This window comes from Neopelma chrysocephalum, unplaced genomic scaffold, assembly GCF_003984885.1.
Source record: "Neopelma chrysocephalum unplaced genomic scaffold, ASM398488v2 Primary Assembly neopelma1_61b, whole genome shotgun sequence".
NCBI classification, from domain to species: domain Eukaryota; kingdom Metazoa; phylum Chordata; class Aves; order Passeriformes; family Pipridae; genus Neopelma; species Neopelma chrysocephalum.
The window spans coordinates 9,587,407-9,606,358 of NW_020897717.1; the positions used below are offsets into that span (position 1 = coordinate 9,587,407).

General features: G+C 42.1%; 2 protein-coding genes across 3 annotated transcripts; one reads left to right on the forward strand and one right to left on the reverse strand.

The window, feature by feature from the left end:
- Positions 1–1,733: 1,733 nt before the first annotated feature.
- Positions 1,734–11,728, reverse strand: NSL1 (NSL1, MIS12 kinetochore complex component). The gene is made up of 6 exons (XM_027681860.1): positions 11,438–11,728; positions 11,187–11,271; positions 8,983–9,113; positions 6,630–6,684; positions 3,833–3,900; positions 1,734–3,239 (listed from the first exon to the last, which is right to left on the reverse strand). Exons 1-6 carry the CDS (start codon positions 11,711–11,713, stop codon positions 2,961–2,963), a joined length of 894 nt encoding a protein of 297 aa, XP_027537661.1. The 5' UTR covers positions 11,714–11,728; the 3' UTR covers positions 1,734–2,960.
- Positions 11,679–16,830, forward strand: TATDN3 (TatD DNase domain containing 3). Of its 2 annotated transcripts, none has more exons than XM_027681861.1 (10): positions 11,679–11,765; positions 11,855–11,887; positions 11,979–12,052; positions 12,264–12,348; positions 13,008–13,070; positions 14,128–14,237; positions 14,640–14,695; positions 14,913–15,025; positions 16,111–16,191; positions 16,464–16,830. In XM_027681861.1, exons 1-10 carry the CDS (start codon positions 11,712–11,714, stop codon positions 16,605–16,607), a joined length of 813 nt encoding a protein of 270 aa, XP_027537662.1. In that variant the 5' UTR covers positions 11,679–11,711; the 3' UTR covers positions 16,608–16,830. The 2 variants fall into 2 exon arrangements, with proteins under 2 accessions (XP_027537662.1, XP_027537663.1); XM_027681862.1 differs by having other exon boundaries at positions 16,114–16,191; positions 16,464–16,689.
- The last annotated feature ends 2,122 nt before the right edge of the window (positions 16,831–18,952 follow it).

An 18,952-nucleotide genomic window follows, 5' to 3' on the forward strand; every position in this document is an offset into this window, starting at 1 on the left:
CAGTAATTCCAGGTAGTGCAGCAGTAAAGGCGGAGTGTTTCTGTGCAGGAGAGAAAACAAACCCAGAAAGCAGCCTAGTCAGCTGAGTTTACATTCTATAATGGCAGTTAATCAGTGAATTTTGTCTGCACTGAAGCAGCCTACACACACACAGACTAGAGTCACTGATTGCAGCTTAGCACAGCATGGCTCTTCTGGAGAAAGGCACAGATCAGAACTGGGTCTCAGAGTGCTGTCAGTGTCCACATGAAGATTTACGGAAGAGGAGCTTCCCTGCACCATTTGTAATCCCCTTTGTTCAGAAACCATACACAGCAAAAGTGTGCTTGGATACTGCTCCAATTTCCAAGTTTTTCTCGGGTGGGGATGGCCCAGCCTCACCAGCAATAAGCACCTCGCAGACAGCGCATACTAACGAACAGCGAGATGTGCCGCCTCACCCCAAAAGGCAGAGAAATGCAACCTGTTTGCAAATGTTGCCAAGCATCCATCGCCATTGAGCTGTCTTACAAAATTCAAAGGCTATATAAAGAAAAACTACCAGACATTTCTTGATGCAATACTGATTCGCCCCAAGTTAAAAATAAGAAGTTTGGATGTTGTGACATTTCAGTAGAAGCCTGATTAGACACTCGTCTTGCACAACACTGCCAATTCCTATGAAAAGTTAACTGAAGGACATAAGGCTACTGGAATGGGGAAAAAATGAAGTGTTTTGTGAATTTCTGCTAGTGGGAAGAACAGACCCCAGGCACAGCTAGCTGCACGTGTCACTGGCTGTAGAAAATTTTAATAACCATTTGAAAACCACCTGAACATTCAAGTGTTCAGTTTAACTCATCACAGAACTTGCATTTAAAGGGAAGTCCTCTGACACTTTCTAGTGCTGCTTGGCCAAAAGTAGTCATCGAGAGATTTTTAAATTCATAGTTTTTATGTTGCACTTAGAATCTTGACTGGTTTATCTTTCTTTACACTATTCATTTGGCCAGCGTTTCCAGATGCATTTGTTTTCTTTTTCCACTCATCTATAGTTGAAACAAAGGCCATGAAACAAAGCCCAACTGCCCCAGCTTGGGGCATCCATTCCCACTTATTTCAAATCCTGCACAGACCAACTATCCCATAATCTCTAAACATGAACACACACTGTAGCGTGAATCCAGTAATTCTGTTATTAAGTCTTCATCCACAGTGCTCTCTCTGTATTTTGTAAGGATTTTGTCCTACCTTGGCCATTTGTGATGGGACTCCTTCAAAGAGATGCACCTATTTTCTGTACTTACCTCTTATGCACAGAGAAGAGCAGAGACTCTTCCTATTAACAGAGAAAATGTTCAAGTACTATAATGGTAGCCATGCAAAATCTTGCAGGGCTCACTTAATCTGGGAACACTCAAAGAGTACCGGTGGATCTTGATGAAGAAAGCCATGGCGGGGATTTTCAACGCCACACAGAGCACAGGCACTCAAAGTAGCTAAAATAGCAAGTTGCTGTGTGAAAAGCCGTCTCAGTCACACGTTCCACAGCTTTGCACCTCCAGTCCCTCTCACATCCTGTCCTCTCTTACATTAGATGCTTTGTAGCCCTGAGATCAATAACAGTCATGAGTTCAAAGGCAGTAAATGGAACTACTTCAGTTACTCAAGCCAGAATTTAACTCAGATGTCTTCTGAAGTACGCTCACTGCTCAGTCACTATCTATTCCAGGATTAGAACTGACAACGTTATCTGAAACTCTGATCTTCCTCAATTGATTTTATTTACTTCATATAAAAACACACATTTGTATTTACAAGAATGACGGGAAAAATATTTACATATGATTACATATATAAAGTCTAATAATGATGCTAAAATCTGTGACATTCTATTGAGAATTTTCAGTCTCAAACATCAGGTTGGACCTATCCTCTTATCACAGTACATTTCATTAATAAAGCATCTAAAAACCCCCTCCATTTACTGTGTAAGGAATGTTAAGTATCAGACACGAGTATGTACTGCAAGCACATGAAACTATAAACCAGAAAAGTTTATAAATAGTTAAGGCACAATGCTCAATCTAGTAATACTGTGCAATCCTCTAGGTACTAATGGGTAAAGAAAACCAAAGTGAGCAAGCTCAACTGAATACCATTTACTGGTACCCTGTACTGATCTTTAGAGTTTAGTCAAACATCAGAAATGCATACACGACCCAAGTCAAGATCCTGTAATGTGTAGACACACTGCCCAGGAAACCCCCAGACTGCATAACTGGATTACATGACATGAAACATCACACCCTAAAATGGTGATGGTTAAATTTCTATTTAGAAGAGCACACTGCAAGTAAATACATACAATTACTAAAAATCCAAGTTTAAACAAATATGACTATAAATAAGCCTAAATCACCTATATTCAGGAAAGGTAGAATAGCAGGGACCAGTGTCACATTTGTGCATGGATTTTCTAAAAACTCCAACATCCTATGAAATCTGGTGTTTTCAATATGGTCCAGTGTGAACTCATTTATTAAAATGAAAGCCACACGACTCAGTAATTAATGAAGGTGCATTAGGAGAACTAGACATTCTCCAACCTCTTTAGAGGCATGCTGAATGTAAATGAGCGTTCAGTGGTTTCCTAAAGACTGCCCACATACATAAAGCACGCACACGCACTCTGAGAAGCGCAAGGACTCAAGCTAAGTGCTGCAACATAAGAGCAAAAAATGAGAGTTAAACAGCGATACATTTGCCAGATATTGGATGCTACTGGTATGCATAGGCTTTCATACACCATCAGCATGACAGTAAAAATACAAATATTGAAGGATACAAAATACAAGGGATTGAAGACTAATTAAGGAAGCTCCCATACACAGCACTGAGACGAGTTTTAAGAGAAGCGATGGAGCAAACGGAACAAGAGTACAACTGAGATTCCAAACTGAAAACACAAAATGAGAAATTCATGTGCGGAGAGCAATCTTCCTCCGTCGAAGTGGGTAGCGCTTCCTTTCTGATGAATCTGCAACTTTTCTTCTTTTTAGCAAAACATAAGGATTTTTACTGGTATTAGCGTCAGTTGGTGTGACTTCTCCTGGTGGTACAAAATTTTGGACGTTACTTTCTTCCTTTTCCTTGCCACCGGCAAAGATTTCTTGCCGCAGCTTGCAGAGTTCCAAGGTTGGTTGCCAAGTTAACACTTGGGAAAGACCTTCTGCTCTTTCTGTGAGTGCTGGAAGAGACTGCAAAAACAAACCCAAGTATCTCAAGTTACATAGGAAAAGTAACAGTTACAATGAATGAAGTATGTTTATTAGATTCTGACAGGGACAAAAGTTTCTGTGTCTGTAGAGATGATCCTTAGGATGGTGGGTGAAGGTTGGGAATGCAGACCTACCACCTCAGTGGTGACAAGAGTCTGTGCCCAGAGGCCATGCAAAGACTATGCCAAGGTTAAATGTTCCCTCATGACATCTCTAGGCAGAGTAAGTATCATAGGAACACCACAGCTGATGCCTAAGCAGGTACTGAAGTAACACGTCACACTCTACATGATGTCGTACAGGTCTTCAAAAGATGTGTTATTTTTCAGGTGCTGCAGGTTCCAAAATCGCTGTAAAAAGTATTTCTTATAGCGACAGGGTAATCTTCCTTACTACCACGTGACAGGGAATGCTTTATAGACAACTTCAGCAGTTGTACCTGCTTCAGAAGTACACACACAGGCTTTTTTGTAAAAAACTATCATGAGGGTGAGTTAGAAAGCCTGTTTTGTGACATATTATCAGATCAAGAAAATAAAAACATGTCCTCTTGGAGCGCACAGAGATCTCACCTTCATTGCTGCGCTGATCTGTTTGGATACCATTTCTGCCACCTGCTTCAGATCTGCAATGTGAGCATCTACAGAAAAACATAAAGCCCAAATCACCTTCTGAAACGTAGCTCCCCCCCCCCACTACTTGCTATCAGAAACTGGACAGAGAAGCAATAGAGTCCCTGTATAAAACTTAAACCTGCAGCACCTGGCTTTCATTATAGCACTGAGGATGACAACTGATATGCTTTATCTCACTAGTATTATTCTTCATCACTCAAAATGCAGTACTGTCTAGCAGTCCCAACTATGACAAGCCACAGAGTTCTTCCCTAGAAAACCTACAGCTTATGCAAAACATGAGACACAAAGCCAGTATTTGACATAAAGGAAGAGAACAGTTGTTAAGAAATAAATAATTATACAAAAAGATTTGTTTTCAAAACTTTCAAGCTTACATTACATTTGATAAAAACCACACAAAAGAAGGTGAATAAACACAACTGTGGAGAAAATGAGACTAAGGAAATCCTTTTAAGGAGGGGAAATAAATAATCTTATGTCTCCAGCAAGTTGGCTTTTACAATAAAGGCTACTTTTTTTCTTCTGGCTTAATTTACCAAGGATTACCACCAAAAAGAACCAAGCATAAACAACACAAACTGCATTAATTCTCCTGTGCTAATTAGGAAGGAAAGAGGAAGGGGAAAGGGAAAGAAGCTTTCAGGAACACTGAAGCAGGCAGCAGGTGCAGAACACTGGGAGGAATATGGCATATATTTGATTGCAGTAGCAATATGACAAGATCATCAACACAATAATTCCTTATGCAAGAGTTAAACTCTCAGCTATCATAAAACTGTTTTGCATGTTCTCCACCATCCACAAAACTTAAAATAAGCAGACCAGTGTGCTTCTGGGAACCAAGCAGCCTCATCTCCACTCCTATTACTTTTCTGTAGGGTTTTAGTGTCTGCAGTAGGACACAGTGTTAGAGGCTGCACACACCCCTAAACCCTTTCAGGGTTAAACACAGCATTCCGCTCTGAAGTCAATCTCTCTGCTGCTGCTGGAGATAATTTAAGTCAGTCAGTGTATTCTAGCACAGGGTTACGGTGGCTCCCTGCTGAAAGGTGGTGAGCAGCGAGAGACAGTGTTTGTTAAACTGTCAACATGTCCAATGTGCTGATCAGACATGGTTTAGGAACATATAATCTATATATGAACATGAATACTAAAATGTTATTATCAGAGTTTAGAAGAATAAACAGTCCAACAGCAGCCTCATAAAACACACCCCAGAGGCCTATGGATGGACATTCCTTAAAGAAGGCTATATCCATAATGAAGCACTCTTACATTAGAGCGCTGGGATGAGAAGACTGGTGATGCTATGAAATGGCAAGAAAGGAGTTAAGTAAAAATAGAAGTAATTATTTGGATTATTATACGGAAAGGCTGACACACAGTTAAATGAAATTTGCCTGCAGGAGTTCAGCTTGACATAGATGGCATTATATTCCTCAGTGTTCAAGGCTTTCCAAAACATAGGGAAATGAAAAAAGGAAACGAAAGGTACTGAGTAATCTAAACATTTTTGGTTTCTGGCCACTGTACTTGCTAAACTGGGATACATAAACTTCCCAAAGAGTACCTAATACTAAAATTCAGCACAAACTCTACGCTATCTTTGCTACAACTTTGCTGTTACCAAACCTAAAAAGACAATACCATGGTGCAAACTGCTACTAACTTTCAAGAAGTAGTTAATTCACATCAGAAAAGCATAGATCTTGGAACCCAGATATGAACTGACACTTTTTATTGCTTTTACTTGCTGCTCTGCTGCACAGGCTGGCATTTCTGGAAGCAATGTCTCCATTTACCAAAAAGGAAATTATGCTTAGAATGAAGTTAGATTAGCAGGGTGAGAACTGGAAGATTAAGCTCAGCTTCTCAAACTTTTAGCACCACTGCTTGTTACACCAGCTTTACATCCTGGCAGTAATCCGTAGTGAGGGTTCTGTAACCAAGCTTTTCAACTTAGAACTGCACTGGCAAATTCTGTCATTTTTCCATACTTAGGAACAGGCAACACAAAACTTTCCATTTCTTAAGGCCAGCCTCAAGAAAGCACATCCCAATCACCCACTGCCAAATCCACCACCTTGTTTCAAAGACTTTGTACAAGGCATCTTTCACAAGCATGCAGCAAACTTATGATGCTGTTTGCACTTCTGTGCCTTCATCAACCCTTACACGTGACATGGGCAGGATAAAATCTGTGTCCTACTCTGCAAGTTATTCCTACTTTGCAAGTGATGTCAATACTGCCATCACTGAGTACTACACAACAGCTTTCAATTCCCTGAAGAAACTGACTGATTAGGAAGAGAGATTGAAGCATTTCTAGTATTCATGTACAAGGAACATAAGAATGGCCAAAGTATAATGTCAGTGATCCAACTAGTTCCCCATCCGGCCTCCACCAGTGGTGAAGGAAAGAAGTAAGGAAAACTACTGGGGGTAGCTCTGTGACAATTCCTACCCAATACACACACACAGAGTGGCCAGCTTTTGTCTTTAAGTACAGTGTCCCACTGCAGACTGCACTTAGAACAAGAGAAATGGAAACAAGAAAACTGAGGCAGCAATACACTCATTTATGAGAAACTTGTAGCTATTTTAGTTAATTATTTAAACAGCCAATAATTTTAAACAAGTTCAAAGAAAGAAAACTTCTTAAACATTTACAGCTAGCCAGTAAGTAGGCAGTGTTTCCTCAGTACAGCTGCCGTACCCACAAAATCTTTACCTTGAGAAGGCTGAGATCTTATCTCTTCTGGTGTTACCACAGGCTTGTAGAGCTTCTGCATATTCAAAAAAAAGGGAAAAATTCTTAAATACCCTCTTGCTTTAACAGATACCTAATATACACAGAGCAGTCAGAATAATGGAGACAGTAGTGGAATTATTTACATCAAGAATATATTAAAGGTTCAGCTACTGAAAACAGTACTCTGGTTAACACAGTTACATTCTCTGTAAACATATCTCCAGACTCTGCTTTAGTTTGCAGAATTCTAATTATTAAAGCAGAACTGAAATCCAAGCATTTTAGAAGAAGCATTGCCACCTGCTGCACGACTGAGGAACAAGAGCTGCTCTGGCTTCTAAGGGGCCATTCACAAAAACAGCATGCTTTCACAGAGGCACAAACTCCAACAAAGGGTACATTAAGACAAAAAGCTAAGAAAAAGAAAACTACTTAAATGACTTCATTCTAGCCCTGCAATTACTTATGCAAAAGTAAGAACACTGTGCTTCACAAACTGTGAGTCTTGTGACTTGACAGCAGTTAACTGAGACGTGGAGTAAACTAATAATAAATGAACACAACCAATATTTAGCTATATTAAAGGTGGAATTAGAACTAACAGGGAAGAAGGAAAAAATACCAAAGATGTGGGAACACAAGTTATATTATCAGCAAGTTAGTATTCTCCAGTTCAGGAGCTGTCCCTCAACCTTCTTCAAGCAAAACCAATTCCCCCTTGTAGTTTTCCCAGAGAAATTTTTTCACGGTTCACACATCATCTCAGCAGAAGAACAAACATTGCTTGCATTAGCCTCAAACACTAGAGAACATATTGACTGAAAATCCACAGGGTGATCTCTTGCTTTGGGAATTACATGGAGATCACCACCATAAATTAGTAGTTCTCTCCAGATAAACCACGCCTTCATAGTTGCTCTTTATGCCTCAGAAAACACGCACCACAGGGTTAGCTAAAACATCCTCAATCAAAAGCGGAGAAATCACTAGTACCTTCAATGAAGTAGCTCTGAGAGGAAAAAAAAAAAGACACTTCATTTACAGAGACAGACTCTATTTCTATACATCCTTAGAGAGATAAAGTACACTTTCTATATTTCGGAGCCACTTTTAATTGAAATAATCCAGCTGTAGAGTGATGTGAACTCTGAAGAGATCAGCAAGAGTAAAAAGGTAGCATGAGAGGCATTCTAAATAACTAATCCACTGTGGGACGCAGGTAGCACATAGCTTTCCTTTTGCAGAAAGGTTAAATTGCCTTGCTAAATCTCGATGTTCGTAATAGCATGTTTTATTTGAGCTGACTTTGTTTAACATACTTGATATATGACAAAACAGAGATTTTCTGACATATATGGTCTTTTATGATACCTCAGGTTTAAGACAAATATGTACCTATGCCCTTTTCTTTACTGTAAATCATCTCTGCCTGGCTAACTAGAGAGTTAATGTTTGTTGGTTTTAGTCCTCAGAAATGCAACGCAGGCTCTTAAACAACTTTCAAAAAGCATCCCTATTTTCTTTAGTACAGAATAACCGAAGTTGGAAAGGGCATCTAAACACCCTACAGAAAGTAGGGCCAACTAGTGCAGGTTGCTCAGAGCCTGAATCTCTCCAAGGATGAAGACTCCACAGTTTCACTGGGCAACTTGTGCCAGTATTTGCCTCTTGTCCATTTTCTTTTTTTTTGCCAAAGGAATCCTAATTAATAAGGAGGTAAGCAAATGGTAGGCCTAACGTAACTGCAGGGAAGAAATCTAGCAACCAAAGACAGGACTGGGTTGTTTAATGCCAGTAATAACTTTACACTGAGTGTCAAAAGCCCCACAGAAATTACTGCACTTATTCATTAACCTTCATTGCCTTCTTATTCTTTCTTTCTTGAAAGTACTTAATGTAGTTACAATGTAGCAAAAAAAGCACTTAGGAAGTCACAGACATTCTTTTTAACCACCGTATACTGTGCATGATACTATTTATCTGTATGTAGTGTAACATTTGGCACTTCAACCAGCCTTTGGGCAAGGACTTCAGAAACACGTGACAATAGGTGCATACTGGCTTGTAAATCATGAGGCACCAGATTGAAACAATCTGCTTAAGTAACTTGCTGAACAGTGCCACAGACCCAATTCACTCATAGCTTTGTAGTAATCGTTATTTTAATGAAGAACCAATTAATGCAACAAAATCATTTAATTATATGACAGATAACCGAAAGCAACCATGGGAAGGAGCTTAAAGGTCAATATTAGATGATTTATTTCTTCAAGTTACACATGGTCAGCAGCTGCTATATGCAAAGTTTTTCTGAAAATTTTAGGTTACTCACCAACATCTCTTGCTCAGCTTTCATGGTTTGGATAGCATGCACCAGTATCTTTTTAGGCCACTGTTTACGCTTTGTTGCTGTCTCTACTATTAGTTCATCAAACTGATCTTCAAGAATTTTAATGTTGGAACCTAAAAATGACAAACACACAAAGTTGTTGCAGGAATTCTCCTACAATTTTTTTTGGAGACTAATTTGTAGGAAAAAAAAAATTATATCTGAAATAAAAAAATCATGCATTACTATCAACAAAGAGATGCATATATGTCTTGAATCTCCTTGTTAAGGCGATATAGAAATTGGAGCATAACTTGATGCTGGCCAGTTATTTTGAAGTAAATGAGATGCGGGCATGAAGGGGGAGAATCATGTGGGCAAAAATAAAAAATGTATTTCTCTATGAACTCTGAATCTATGAAGAAAGTCTTAAAAAGAAACAGCTGTCTTTTGAGATCACATGTTTTTCAACTGAAGAAAAGCAGTGCAAGATGCAGCAAGAAAAATGCTTTATCTGTATGATCTACAAGTATTAAACAAACTCCAACTGTACAAGCAGTAATTTGAAGCCTGACTGATTTTATACCACACAGAGCACAAATATGCAGTTTAACATGACAAAATACAATGCCACCTTAATGAGACACACTTCCTGGAAATACTCTGCATCCTGACAACATCTGCAATTTCTAGTCACAACAATTTGCAAAATATATACATGCCTGCTTTAAACACCTGAGGAGCAAGAGAAAACATGGTAGGAGCTACCTTTCATAGCTCTTTTTTCCAATGTCAGGGTCAGACTTAACACCTAAAACATATTTTCAGCTGTGAACTAGTGTTTTTATTACTGCTACTCTACTAAAGGGACTTAACTTCTACAAGATTGCAAATTAAACTTAACAATTTTAAAAGCTTAAGATACTGGTTTTAAACTGGTCTCAAAATTTAGACAAGTAAACGCCTGCACTTTCCTGATATCACACATCATTGTTACAAACTGCAAAAAAATAAGTTATAGAAGAAAGCAGAATGAACTCTCGGGGTCACTCTGTGCAGAATCAGGTCGTTGCAAACCTCCAAAAGGCAAAATCAAGGTTTTAAGAGTTTGTGAGTTTGTTTTGGTTGTTTGTTCAAGGATCACCATGAAATCATTTAAGTATAAATAGAAAAGACTTGAGCCACTGGCTAACGTAAACACCGAAGGAACGAAATGTCAGATCTCTTGGTGATTCAAACCACATCACAGATAGGCACACAAGTAAATTTTTGTCAAATTAAAAAGCACAATATAGTCCTTACACCTGTTTTATGTCAGCTGCAGGCAGATGACAGTACCTCGGTTGAGCATTTTGCATCATGAGACCAGTGCATTTTTGACCTTGTCAAAGGAGTCGGAGTTTTATCATTTTAGAACAACAACTGCAAAAGCTTCACAGAATCAGAGAATGGGCTGGAAGGGACTTTTAATGGTAATCTAGTCCAAGCCCCTTGCAATAAGTGGGGACATCAACTAGATCAGGTTGCTCAGAGCCCAGGTTTGCTCAAAGCTTCCTCACTAAAAACCAGTTCAAGGAGCTCTTTCTCCATAGTTAGTTCACTATATCTGTATTTTTAGCTTTGTGCAACTGTAAAAAGAATCAAGTTGCAGGTAAAGGACAACTTGCACCAACACAGGTAAGCAAATGAAGCACACTGAAACTTTATTTGGACACCAGACTACCAAGAATCTCCACTAATATTATTTAAAAGACAATCATTACAATCACACTGTGTACATTACATATGTTTATATATTATTATACATCAATAATTTTCAACACTTAATTTGTATATTAAATAGCAGCAACAATCTCTTAGGGTCCCTTGATAGGAAGGTATCTTGGACAATGCCCCCAACACTCAGGGCTGGAAGGGCCCTCAGCAGGTGACTCAAACCTCCTGCTCACAGTAGGGTCAACACCCACTTCAAACCAGGTTGCTCAGAACACTTTTGTCCAGTTGATTTTTGGAAGCCTTCTGTGCTGAAGACTACACAACCTCCCTGGGCAGCCTTTTCCAACGCCCAGTTAACCCAGTAGCGAATTTTTACTTCCGTACATTAAGTTGGAACCTCCCCTTTCAACCTGACCCTTTGCCTCCGGGCAAAACCAAACCGAACCAAAACAAACCCGCCCAGCAGGAAATCAGTGGAAACCAGCGCGTACCGCTCGGCGGGCTGGGGTCATCCGTGGCCTCCTCCCAGAGCTGCCCGTTAATGGTCACGTTCTCCCGCAGCGCTGTCTCGAAGTCCTGCAAGACACGGGAGAGGCTGGAATCCATCCCTCAATCCCTCCATCCCTCCCTCGGGAAGGCGGCAAGGGCCACCTCGGGGCGAACAGCCTCCCCCGCCCCGCTGGCGAGGGCCGGCCCCGGGGCCGCTCTGTGCCGGCACCGGCCGAGCCCGCTCCCCGCTCACCCAGAGCGCGTCTCCCTCGGCGGCGGCCCCGCCGGGCTGTCCCTCCAGCACGGCCCGCACCAAGGGCGCGCACAGCTCCATCACGTCGCGCAGCCTGCGCCGCGAGCAGCACCGCACCCGCCGGTCCCGCTGCGCCACCGCCGCCCCCTCTACATCCATCCCCGGCCCCGGCCCCGGCCCAGGCGGCGCCGCCATTTCCCGCCCGGGACGCGGGGAAAATGCCGTCCCGGAAGCGGAACCCGCGGCCGCCCCGGCGCTCCGCCCGGGGCGCGGCATGGCGGGGCCGGTGGACTGTCACTGCCACCTCGCCGCGCCCTGCTTCCACACGGTGAGGCGCGGCGGCCGGGCGGGGCTGGGGGTGGCGGTGGGTGGGTGTGTGTGCAGGCCGGGCGCTGAGGCGCTGCGTGTCTCCTGCAGGACGTGGCGACCGTGGTGCGGGCGGCGGAGCAGGTGAGGCGGCCGGCGGGGACCCCCTGCCCGCTCCCCCGTGGCCCCGCTGCCCGGGGAGTCTCAGCGGGTCGGGGGTCTCTGTGTGCCGTAGGCGGCCGTGTCGGCGCTGGTGGTGGTGTCGGAGCAGGCGGGCGAGTTCCGGAGCGTCGTGGAGCTGTCGGAGAGGTGCGAGGCCGGCTGGGGGGTCCCGGCGCCCACCCGTGTCCCGGGCGCGGTGTCCGCGCCTCGGCGGGAGGTGATGGGGGACGCGCTGCTCTCCTCCTCCTCGACCAGGCCAGCCCTTCTTGGCTTTAAACTTGGGTTCTCTGGGATTTCTTGGGCTTAAACTTGGGTTCTCTGGGGTCTCTCACACTGCGGATCCCTGTTCCGTGTCTAGGTTCCCAGGTTTTGTCTTGCCATGCCTGGGCGTTCATCCCGTTCAAGAAGTTTCTCCAGAGGAGCAGCGCAGTGTTACTTTGAAGGTAAAACACAGGCTATAAAATACGGCTGGGACTTTTCAGGACAGACGACAGGATGCTCTGGTTTGCCTGATTTACCTTCAGTTCTGCCCAGTGATTTTTCTGCTCCCTGTGATGCAGGAGACCCAGTGGACCAAACCCCAGGGTCTCTCAGCACATCCATTTGTCCATGTTAGTCCTAAAGCAGAACTGTTCACTGGAGTCATCTGGCCCTATTACTGCAGTGAAATGGTTTAAAAAAATCCCGAGTGAGCGCTTTGCTTACAGCAAACAGCATTTGCAGATGTCCCTTTGTTAACATGGGAACTGGAAGGCTGCTGTTTGTTACCTTAGCCTGAAAAACTCAGGGAGCCGTTTGGCTGTTTGCAGCCATTTAATGTTATCAGATTTTTTATGGGCCTTGTTTTAATTACCTCTTCTGCTACTGTGAAAAGATAGCTAGAAATTAGGAGTATTTCAAATAAGTGTTGTATACATATATGATAAAAGGGTTATTAAGTAAAGAAGTCAAATCCTGAAGGTTTCTAAAATCTGACCGCATAGCTTGCAATAATAGCAAGTTCCAAAGCACAGAATTTAAGAATAATGAAGAACAGTTTAATCATCATGCTGAGTTCATAACCCTTCCCCCTTGTAAAGGCATCTTTAACTTGTTCCCGCAGGATCTGGATGCTGCATTGCCGCTTATAGAACTTTACAAAGACAAATTGGTGGGGATCGGAGAAGTGAGTAGAATTCCACAACTTGTTTAAACCTCTTCAGCAGCAGCTGTCACCAGAATTACAAAAACTTAGTTTTGTAAAAAAAACTGGTTTTGTGTATGCTAGTATAAGTATTGCTTTCAGTCTGAACAAGCACTAAGTCTGATTTCTAATTCTCTTAATGTGCTTTCCTTCATAGATTTGCCTGATTCCCTCCTTTCCTTCCTTGTTATTATTAGAAAATATATGGAATTTATGCTGGTGGAGTAATAGGAAGATTGCATAATTTTGTTGTATCGTCTTACACCTGAAGGCAGAGCCTTCCTGCCTTCTTCCCTGACAAAGTTAGGCTAAGCTGTGATTTCAGTACACCTCACTGACTTGTGCAGTTCTTTTTTCTGGATCCCTCATCTGTCTGTATCCATGTATTGTCCCCTGTCTAACATTTGTTTATAAAGGAATTGAGGCTTGAAAGCTTTAGGGTAGACTGCCTTTGTTTGTGTGTTGGTACTGGAGGGACTTATGTCTGGTTCTGCAGTGGCTGCAGAAAAAGCAGTTTTTGCAGAGCTTTGTAGCTGAATTTGCCATGTTGTACTGTATATAAAAGACTTTGGTTGGTGTAACTGAGTGGGGCTGCTTTGACAGAGTTTAAATTTTGCCTGAACGTGTTAAGATCAAAAAAGTATAGAAGTAATGGGTTATTTTTGCTAGAGTTTGGACTAAAGCTGTGGGTTTGAGTCAGAAATTTTACTTATACTGGAGATCCAGATTTGAGACTTATTCTGAATAATATTCAATAGAATATAAAACCCCAGAAAACCAGTTGCAGATTAAAGTGCTAAATACCCTTGTTAGTAACTATCTGCCCACAAATGCTTTCGCAGTTGGAAGAGCTTATGGTTGAGAATGGATTCTTTTCTCAGTTAAGCTACAGTTGAGCTTGTTTTAATTTCAGTCTGTACTATACATACTTTGAAATGCTTTGCAATTTTGAAGCATTTTTTTGCCTTTATATATGAAATAATGGTTTTGTTAAGTGTTAGGTCTGTAAAATTTTTTCCCTTCTCTTCTTGTACTGTAGGTTGGACTAGATTTCACTCCCAGATTTGCCAGCACCGATGAACAGAAGGAAGGACAAAGACAGGTTTTGATCAAGCAGATTGAGTTGGCAAGAAGACTGGATTTGCCTTTGTAGGTTTTATTTATACTAGTAGGAGAATTTGCCAGATCTCAGTAACATGTGGAAATATTTCCCAAGATTTATAGTTACTAAGTGCCCACAGAACTTTTCTTAGATGGATTAAACTGGCATTAGTGTCCAGTCAATCTCCAGTTTAAGATTTAATTATAGAATTTTCCCTGTGTTTACACTTCAATACTGTCGCCTTCTGTGTCCTGTCCTTGCTATGTTGTCCCTATATCTTCACTAGCTACAATGATTCATACATGTATCTCCATTTTTTTTCCTGATAAAAGGTGTAATACAGATTAATTACTTCCATGCCAAGGTGCTGTTAGTTTGTTCATGTTTGCAAAAAAAAAAAAAAGTATTTGGCTGAATTTCCTAATGCCTGGCCTCTCCTTGCTGTGCAGAAATGTTCATTCCCGCTCAGCTGGAAGGCCAACCATTAATCTCTTGAAGGAACAAGGTATGCTTTTAATGCATTTTTCTCTGTCACGGCTTTTGTCAACAGAATTTCTTCAGCTGTGCCATGTCCTCACTTCAGTTTGTGTGCGTGAAACCTGGGAGCAGTAGTGCAGATATTCTGTATTCATTCTTTATGCGACCAAGGTCCCATTGGAAGCTGACATAGCAGCCCTGCTCTGTAACCCTGCTGATCATTTGTTTTGCTTCGTTTCTCCAAGGTGCTACAAAGGTGTTGCTCCATGCATTTGATGGGAAGCCATCTGTAGCGATGGAAGGGGTGAAAGCTGGATACTTCTTCTCCATTCCTCCTTCCATTATAAGGAGTGAACAGGTAACATTTTGTCCTGATTCCATCTGGGGTCTGCTCCTTCTCACTGCCTGGCAATTGCAGGTAGTAGCTGACAGCTTACCATGATGGCTGATGAGACCAGCAGTGCCTGCATACAGTTACTGTAACCTGACACTTCTCAGGAGAAGTTTCAGTTGCTATAGCATTGCACATTTTTACTTTGGCTGAATTTCTGTCTGGGACTTTTGCCTTAGCTAGGCTTCTGAGGGGAAATTTTGGCTAAAAGAGCTCAGCTGTTCCTGAGAAACAAGGGGGTTTTTTCTTCTCATTTTAATGTGGTTTCTGGTGAACTCTTCTTTGGCGGCTTCTGTCACTGTACTGTTTTAGAGTAGGGACATGACACATGGAAAACAACTAGTTTCTGTCTCAGAGCTGTGGCACTTTTTGTTCTAAATGAAATCTATTCACAATTGGCTAAGTTGCAGACTTATGAAGAATTCTGATTATCACAAGCAAAGAAGCAGCTAAATTGCTTAAAGATGGCATTGTTCAGATTCAGTGCTTTATATGGTGAGACTGCTCTTTTAATTTCTATTCTGGGCTGCTACAAACTTTGCTAACCTCTTTTTTTGGGGTGGCAATCTGTTTCCATCCTGCACCATCATCACTTTCTGTGATAAGCTCAGGAAATGTAGGAAAGGAAAAGGCTTCATTCAAGTGGAGGAGGTGTGAGGGATGGATATAGATGGGGGTGAGGTTGGGAACTTGGAGGAAGGAAAGCAAAGGTACACACATATATACACAGAAAATAGCAAAATTGCATTGGCAGCTCTAAATGCAGTGTGTTTACTGCAATATAACTGCATGATTTAATAAGTAACAATGGATTCAGTGTTGAGATAAGAGTACTTCAGATATTTAGGAAACAGGAGAATCCTAATTTGAAGGGACTTCTTGAGCAGCTCCTGGTATTCTTGCTTCCATTCAGAAATTGTTGCTAAAATGCAGGCAGTGGCACCGAAGTCTTTTGATGTTGCTGTTAAATGCAGGAGATGTCCTCCTTTCATAATTTTTTCCCACAGGTTTAAGTACATAAAGCAATTAATAGCTGTCTTATTTTCTTCAAGAAGCAGAAGCTTGTGAAACAGCTACCTCTGGAAAATATGTGCTTGGAAACTGACTCTCCTGCTCTGGGGCCTGAAAAACAGGTAAATGATGAGGGGGGAAGGACTTTGTATGTATATCCAAACCCACACCTCATGGAAGTTAGTTACTGGTACAGGAGAGTGAAGTAGTTTAAGCATGGATACAAGAGGTGAAAGAGGTTACCGAGGGAATGTAAACCAGAAGAATAGATTCGTGTAATTTTTCTGGAACACATGCCACGATGTGACTGAAGTTGTGTCAGGAAGTACTGACTCTGAAACGCCTGTGGTCTGTAGGGATCTGTAACTTGGTTGGTTTGTTTCTTTGTTTTCAGGTGAGAAATGAACCAAAAAATATTTACATTGCTGCAGAATATGTTGCCAAAATTAAAGGAATTCCAGTTGAAGAAGTTATAAAAGTGACTACACAGAATGCACTAAAAGTATTCCCCAAACTTCAGAACTTTCTTCGGATATAGATTCAGAGACTGAAACATATGATATTGCAGAAAGTATTATTTATATTGTAATTAATAAAACCAACATGCATCCTGTGTTAAAGTGGAGTTTTGCTCTTGGAAAGTTCAAGAAGTGAGCAGTGTTATATGGCTGTATAGGGTGAAAATAGGGAATTTCTCAAAGACCTTTGGTATGCACCATACTAATATCTTGAATGTGATAAAGACATGGTGTTCATTTGCATTTCTCATGTCTCGGAACAAGTACTTTGTCTGCTGTGAGTTGATTCTGCTACTTTAGCCAGTGTCCTAAAAACTGAATCTTATACTCCCTCACAGCACCTGTGTGCATGTGGGCCTGCGAAATATTGATCAGAATTTTGCTGACTATAAACCAGCAATTGAATGAGTTTTGCATGACACCTAATTATTCTAAGAGCCACTAAGCAAGTGGAGATTTTGTCTCTATGGGGAGTTTTACCTGTTCAACTAAGAAAATACACAAGTACTGACTTAGTCCATAACTACCTCAGGTATAAAATCACGTATCATAGCAGCTGATGGGGAAAGATTTGGCTTTAAGATCTGGGCACATTCTTTAATGTCTCATGTGCCTATGTGATTTTTTTTTTTAATTGGAATCCTTCCTTTCTTCCTAGTTTAAGCTTCTTACTGGTTACCCCTTTGCAAAATGGTTTTATAATGCCCTGTTCTGAAATCATCTTGATGTCTGCCTTCTGGGGTGGAGGACTGCAAGGCAAGAATTTGGGGTTTTTTTCCTGTTTTGAGGAGCATGTGGTTAGAGAAGGGATCAGCTCCCAAATATGGGGAAAAATAAAAGAAGGAGAAAAAGCTTGTGATGTAAGTGATGCATATTGAAGTTTTATTTTCCTCTACATTGTTTTCCTCAGTTTCTTAAAACCACGTGGTCAGGAGGGTTTTTTGCTGTCTTTATCAGAACAGCTGTGCTGTTCTACTTTTTGACCAGAGTTAGCGTACTGAGTTTAAACATATGTCCCTAAACAGTTCTTGGCCTGCAGCAAACGACCAAACTTGCATAATTTGTCTCTATTACGACATGTATTCAGAGCAGCAAACACGTGAATCTTCGCTGAGAGTTTGATCTGGAGGAGTTAGAGCCGTTTGTTATCCTGGATCTACGGGCACCATTTCCACTAAATTGGGCGAAGGACTAAGTTTGCCTCCAGATGGTGCTAGGGAACAGGTGTGCGATAGTCTTAAGAATATTAATGCAATTGACTTAATGATTAAAAATCATGTCATTGGAGATACTAAACATGTGATACCAGGCAGCCTTACCTGTGCTTCCTGCTGTCTGTGTGATGGGAAGGCTCCCAATATTGCTTGGGAATGCAGTTATGTATGGAGATGCTCCGGGTAAGAAGTCAGGCAGCATCCAAATGTTTTTGGAGTTTTGACCTAGTTATTTTTCTTTATGGAGTTCTTAGCATTGCATGAAAACACTAGTTTTGCAAAAAGGGGAATATTAAGTATTTAGACTGCTCAAAATCCCTGTCTCTGCAGGGAGCATTGCTCTGGTTCAGGCTTAGCCTTGCAGACGGGTGATAGCTGCCTGAGCATTTGAATCCTTTTGCTGCTGCAGTGCTGCAAAAACCTGTAGACATGCCCACATCCTGCAGCTCCCATCTGGGATGGCACTGCCGAGGGTGGCCAGCCCCACATGGGCTGTGGGGGCTCTGTGGGACAATCTGTGCCCCTGATCCCTGCATCAGCAGAGTCTAGCAGTGCTCATGGTCGTCTGAGACTGTGGTTGGGGCTTGGGAAGGAGACACGGAGTTGCTTCCCCCTGGGCCAGAGAAAGCTGGCATTGGAGCAGCCTTGGGCAGGGTGAGCCTGGCAGAGAGCCCACAGCAGAACAGACTGACTTTGTCCTCTCCTTAGACCTGCGGCGCCTCAGCTAAGTCATGGAGTAGGTGGCCTGGTGCTCCAGAAAAGGAAAATGCAGTGTCATTCCCACTCTACCTTGGCATCCCTGACACCAAGCAAGGGTCAGAAGTACCATCCTTTCCCCGGTGCCATTTTGCTGTATGAGCTGTGCCCAAGTCCCCTGCAGTCAATGCTGGGGGAGCAGGCAGCAGGCACTGGAAATAAAGTTGTTACTTTGCACAGGAAGCCCAACTTTTTAAGGTGCTCACTCAGGACTGATGGCACTAATGTGTGTGAGAGAGGAAGTGTGGTTTCTAAGCTGGAAAACATCATTGATCCCGCAGCAGTTATCCTGTGACTATACCTCGAAAGGGGAATTTAGCAAAGAGCTTGCATTTCTGCCTGCAGTCCTGAGCTAATACCTAGTCCCGAGGGGCTTGGGAAGTCAGGATGGCTTC

Coding starts and splice junctions, on each gene's coding strand:
- TATDN3 (XM_027681861.1), top strand. CDS start 11,712: ATGGCGGGGCCGGTGGACTGTCACTGCCACCTCGCCGCGCCCTGCTTC. Junction 13,071..14,127: donor AATTGGTGGGGATCGGAGAA/GTGAGTAGAATT, acceptor CTTGTACTGTAG/GTTGGACTAGATTTCACTCC. Junction 14,238..14,639: donor AGAAGACTGGATTTGCCTTT/GTAGGTTTTATT, acceptor CTTGCTGTGCAG/AAATGTTCATTCCCGCTCAG.
- NSL1 (XM_027681860.1), bottom strand. CDS start 11,713: ATGCCGCGCCCCGGGCGGAGCGCCGGGGCGGCCGCGGGTTCCGCTTCC. Junction 11,272..11,437: donor CCGAGGGAGACGCGCTCTGG/GTGAGCGGGGAG, acceptor CGTGTCTTGCAG/GACTTCGAGACAGCGCTGCG. Junction 3,901..6,629: donor AAGATCTCAGCCTTCTCAAG/GTAAAGATTTTG, acceptor GTTTTTCTGTAG/ATGCTCACATTGCAGATCTG.